We start from the raw sequence: 6140 nt of genomic DNA, 5'->3' as shown, positions 1-6140 counted from the left end.
AATTACTATTCTGGCCACATATAAATTTTTAACTTCCCGCTAAGAAAATTGAAAATTTTCAAAAATCAGGAAGTTATTCGTTTCATCCCGTTTTTCGAAAATCGAGTTTTCAACAGATGTTTCCGCGATGATGTCCGTACGTCTGTATGTATGTGTGTGTATGTGTGTGTGTGTGTGTGTGTGTGTGTGTGTGTGTGTGTGTGTGTGTGTGTGTGTGTGTGTGTGTGTGTGTGTGTGTGTGTGTACGGTCGTATGTAAACCTCTTATAACTTTTGAACGGCTCGACCGATTTCATCGCGGTTGGTACCATTCGAAAGGGTTCTTAGATTTTGACCATAATTTGGACCGATTCGAACCGGTAGATTTTGAGAAATCTCAAAAAAACTGCAAAAAAAAATTTTTTCAAATGTGGTTTTTTTGGAATAACTTTCAAATAGCTCAACCGATTGATTCCAAAAACTATTCAGCTCTTAACATAAAAAAAATACGTCGATTGCCGCTAGCTCGGTCGAAATCGGTCAATTCGTTCGTGAGTTATCGTCAACGAAAAAAATTGAAAAAATCCTTTTTTGGGAATTGTTTTGAAATTCCTTATTCGATTAATTTAAACTTAAAAGTTCTTTATGAGACTTTAAAAAATGCGTTGAATGCCATCAACCACGTAAAAACCGGTTTATTCATTCAAAAGTTATTGGTGTTTAAAAATTCGAAAAATAGTGTTTTATTCAACTTCTAGCAGATTTTTGAGCTCGGAGAGCTCAAAATGACACGAAAATTATATTTTTGAACTCGAAGAGCTCAAAAACGTAATAAATGCAGTTTTGTGCGCTTAAATATGAAATGAGTGGGAAGTTGCAGGGATGGCCTTTAGGGTCAATCGTTTTCCTAATTTTTTTTCACGTGTTTAGATTGAAAATATTTATATAAAATTTATATATAAAATATTTATATTGGAAATATTTTGTAACAATTATCGGAATTTTATAAAAACACATTGAATGTTATTTTATAGAAAAAAATTTAACGTTCAAAAAGTAATAAAATAAAAAGAATACCTCAGCAAATAACCCATGTAATGCGAAATAATGTGTATACGATATGTCGTAAAATAATAAACTAAATTCAGTGAAACGATAGTTGGGTTGTGTATAATATAAACCTATGTATACACGATCCATAAGTGCCTAAAAGTTATTATTACTTTATGTTATGCTCAGTAATATCACTGAATTTAACGATTTATATGTTTACATGAGCTGAGTAAACCGTGAGTAAACAGCTTCGAGCAATGAACTAAAAACTACCGCTCTACTAAATTTTATATTTTCATTTATACGCCATTCCTTGTGCTGGACATTGAAAAGATCGGTGTGTTTAACATATACGAGCTGCTACAATACGAGATTTATAAAAACAAAAGTCAAAGGCTAACTTAGTTCCGAAAAATTTTCCCTTATTTTATTTATCATCATTAATGATCGGATTGACGATAAGTTTGTGGTTGGTTTAATATTTATTGAAATATTAAAATAAGAAAGTTAAATATTAAAATGTAGTTTTTGAGCAGATCCCAAAGAACGTGTTGAGAAAGTAGCTGGAAGTAAATACGGTTCATGGACACACGTCAGACTTGATGTTGTAAAAAACGACGAGGGTCGGTTGACAACCTTGCGTTATCGTTGATTGTTTCACTGGGCTTGCTACGACACACAACGATACAACGTTCTACGCTTGGAAACTTTTATCTACTATTTGCAATATTAATATCGGCTTACAGTTGTTTTTTTCACTTCATTCATTTAAGTTGATAAAGACTCCTGAAACTCCTTATAAATAATTCAACTGACGTGCGCACTTCTGTCAGAAATTGATTTTATCTACAGCTAAAACACGCCAAGTTCACAATTATCTCGTGAATAAATTAACGGGGCAAATACTAGTGAGAATGATTTTTCTTTTTTATTTTCATTTTTGACTTTTTAATCAGCCAATGAATTTTATACGTTAGCTCAAAACTCAATAGGAAATATTAGATCTTAAAATTTTAGCTAATCTAAATATTTTATTCATTTAAAAATTGAATTTTTGTTTTTTTCTACAATTTATCAATAAATCCTACTCAATTTAATAATCTTTTCTTTGATTCCAAATGATTAAATTTTTCAAAAGTGTTTTTTTTTGGTTAAAGAATTTCTCTCTTGAATAAAATTAATTTCTTTATCAGCATATTACTCTAATTAATAATTCAACGGGTGGTCTTTTAAATATGAACGACTATAAGAAAAATTGAGTGGATATTACAGCATAAAATATGATTTACAGACCTTTGAACTCGTCTACTAGCTGTTAGCTCAGTTTTTGCACTGCCCAATCGATATACAAAGTACATGCATAACAAAACAAAAAAGTAATAAATACTTGACTCGCTAGTTACTTGAGAGCTCTTTTAAATACATTACTAACATGAAGTTTAAATCTAGCTTGGGAACTTCTGAATATTCATTTCGTTGAACATATAATGTTTAATATTGTTTAATATGTCGAGCAACTCTCAGCTATTATACTGCCAAATTTCAGTAAATTAACTCGACAATGATGAGTATCTTGTTTATGATTTCAATATTAATATGTTTCGGAGTTTTAGAGAAAACTTCAGACATGGATCTAAAGTTTGGTAGCACGAGAAAGTTTGATAATATTGTCTACAATTATAAAATTAGTTTGAATTATCTGAAATGATGGTAGAATTTTTAAGTTTTAAATTGGTTAATTGAAGCTTGATAATTAATTAAAAAAAGCTTCTATATGCAAGCTATGATTATTATAGTATTTTTTTCCCTTTTATTCTGGTTACAGAATTTTCTTTAATCGAAGAAATTAAAATTTTTCATTTACACACACACATGTACATCCATTTAAACAGATTATACAGTCGATCAAAAAATAAACAACTGCGACTTGTCTGACCCTGAAATAAAATTACTTGGAATAATCGAATTGATAAATAAATGAATAAATAAGACACGATGGAATCATAATTTAAAAGTAAACATGCTTTTACAATTCTTAATAATTGGAAAAATATCTTTATTCAGAATCATTCAGTGTAAAAGTAAATTTTCATTTCATCAAATATTGGTAAAATATGACAAAATAAATGATAAATTTTTCACAAATATTAAAAATTTTATTCAGCTGAGTTTTATTACCAATAAATAAGATCCACCAATATTAAATAAATAAAATTTTTCAAGTTTAAAAGACTTTTCTAATTGACCTAATTATTCAAGCTTAAGAAAAAATCATTGATAAGGAATCGTATATAAAACCGACGGTGAAACTTCACAATCCAGTGTTCTATCTTTCTGTGAAAATTAATTCGTGAGCCTTGCTGTCAATTATTCTTCGTCAATTTGAATTTTATATATTTGTGTACACAATTTTCAATTCATCATGGCAAAACCAGTACTTACGGTAAATATAATAATTACTGTTTGAATTTAATTTAAAAGATTATGCTTGTTAAAATTAGTAACAAAATTAAACTCAATAAAAAAATTTTCTAATTTGTCTAATAGCAGAAAATTTATCAACGGGATTTCTATAAAATTATCATTTTAAATTGCACGCTTCCCCCACGAAAAAAGTATATATTCTGGAATATATTCTGAAATATATTCTAGAATATATCCGAGAATATATTCTAAATATATTCCGGATATAGCCCGTTTTGCCCAAGGAATATATTTCAAAAGTATACCTGAATATATTCAGCATATATACGATGGACCAGACTATAGACCAGAGAAAAATTTTGAGTAAAACGGAATACAAGTGAGTGCATGCCCATATATTCCGGAATATATTCCTTGGGCAAAACGGGTTATATTCGGAATATATTCAGAATATATTCTCGGATATATTTTGGAATATATTGCAGAATATATTCCAGGATATATACTTTTTCCGTGCGGGTTCATAATGTAAGCCTTTTTTTGGTTTTAAAATGTCTCAACTACAACCTTATTGCACTTGTAAAATAGTATGAGTAGACATAAATGAAGGAAACATTCTAATTCATCTTCTATTTTATAAAAAATTATTTTATGTTGTTGCTTTGAAAAATTTTTACATGTCATTTTTTGTATGTAATCACGATAACTTCCAAAAAAATTAAATAAGCATTATGAGGCGTGCGCTTTTGAATTTACCAAACTTTTTTAAAAAAACTCTTCCATAAAAAATGTTTACAGTTCACCATCCATTATCTAATAGTGGTAGTCATAGTAATTTGCACAACTCTCGCGGACTATCAAGAAAAAGATCATAGTTCGAAGGACAAACGTGCATCAAATAATGGTTCGCATGCGGAAAATCACACAATTGCCAACAAAAACGGATTGCTTAGTGTTGCCAAAAACAATTTCTCGAGTAATAATAGTGATGTCTTCAATGACACTAAGGTTACCAAAGATAAGAATGGCGCCCATATAAATAAAATCGCAGGAGATACTTTCTCTAATGAGAGCGTTTCAAACCAGACAAAATTAGTCAAGAATAAGGATGGCAGCACTATCATCGAAGGAAACGTTAAGACAGTAGATACGAACCAGACTGACGTTACCAAGACAGAAAAAATTCTGAATGCAGATGGTGGGATCACTGATAAAGAAACTAAGATTAATAAATCCAAAAACAGGACAACTGATGACCAGACTCACCTTATTCAAAATAAGGATGGTACCGCCACTGTTGAGAGTGTCATCACCGTCACCGACGACAACACGACTACCGTCAACCAGACTGGTGTAACAAATAACAAATATTGTTCCTCGACTATGGATCCTCATATTACAGTTGAACATGATAAGAAGACCACTGTTTACAAGACGGACGTCACCAAGAACAAAGATGGAACTACAACTGTTGAAGAGTTTGTTATCATTACGACTAAATATAGCAAAATTGTTCATCATATTGTCAAACGCAAATACGCCAATGGATACATTAAAGTTTTAGCAGATACTGTCACTAGGAATGGTATTACCTACCACTGCTTCATGAAATTCTCAGGACCGTTACGAGATGCTTGTAATAAACATGTTCCTATTTAATTTATTCGAAGTCAAAATTTTGATAAAGTGTAACTCGAAGAAGAAATTTAAACAAAGTTAAGTTTTCTTATTGCTTGTTATAAAGTCTACTTTAATGAAAATGATTATAATAAAAATGTAATTAATTTTGGTAATTAATATGGCCATGATTTTTGCCTCAATTTAAAAATAACTTTTATTAATTAATGGTGTCAAATTTTTGATATTACGGCGAAAATATTGGTCATATAATAAATTTTTTTGAATAAAAGCTGTTCAAAATTTAATTTTATAAAAAAAAATATCTCTGATAATATTTTCATAAGACCATTAAAGAAGCCGCAATTTAGAGATTAGGATTTTTATTATTAGTTCAATTTTTAATCATTCATTGTGAACCTTAATTAAGAAATTACGGCGAAAATATTAGATATAGTGATAAAAAATAAATTAATTTTTTAGGTAGAAAAAAAATAGATTTTGAGGGCCTATAATGCATGCAAAGAGCTATATCCTGACAGCGAATAGTCTAAACAATTTCTCGGTCTGCTCGAAACCGCGAGTAATAACGTCCCGTGAATTACTCACAATTCCATTCAAAGCTATTAAATTGCCGGAATTACTTTTTTAAAGCATTACAAGGATGGGCTGGGCTCCTTGTTGCGTGAAGTTCCCATATTACTAGCTCGTAGCCGCTTAATCGAAGCACCCTCTGTGACGGACCCTGATTGACCGAACCATTACCCCTTAACCCTCTCGGCCCCGCGACCCGCAGTTCGCTCAGTGACTTAAACTTTAACTTTAACACCAGTAATTCTTTCACATCGACTGTATTCACGTACATGCATACATGCAGAGCATGAAAGCCGAGAGGTAAGAGGTAAAGTTCCGAACAAGATAAAGATTCCTTGAATACTCATGACCCGGAGTCCATAGCCAGAGTCCACGGCCCCATGAAAACAATTAGAATACCTGCTTTGCCTCATTTAATTCCGTGGTAAGCGAGTCTGCACTCTACCTTATCTAACATGCATGTGTGTTCGGCTC

General features: G+C 31.0%; 1 protein-coding gene across 1 annotated transcript; it reads left to right on the top strand.

Moving 5' to 3' along the window:
• Positions 1–3341: 3341 nt before the first annotated feature.
• Positions 3342–5148, top strand: LOC123259132. The gene is made up of 2 exons (XM_044719402.1): positions 3342–3474; positions 4254–5148. Exons 1-2 carry the CDS (start codon positions 3454–3456, stop codon positions 5112–5114), a joined length of 882 nt encoding a protein of 293 aa, XP_044575337.1. The 5' UTR covers positions 3342–3453; the 3' UTR covers positions 5115–5148.
• Positions 5149–6140: the final 992 nt, after the last annotated feature.

Source organism: Cotesia glomerata, linkage group LG2 (assembly GCF_020080835.1).
Source record: "Cotesia glomerata isolate CgM1 linkage group LG2, MPM_Cglom_v2.3, whole genome shotgun sequence".
Classification (NCBI taxonomy): Eukaryota; Metazoa; Arthropoda; class Insecta; order Hymenoptera; family Braconidae; genus Cotesia; species Cotesia glomerata.
Note: the sequence above shows the minus strand (reverse complement) of the source record. Positions and strands in the feature narration are given on the sequence as shown.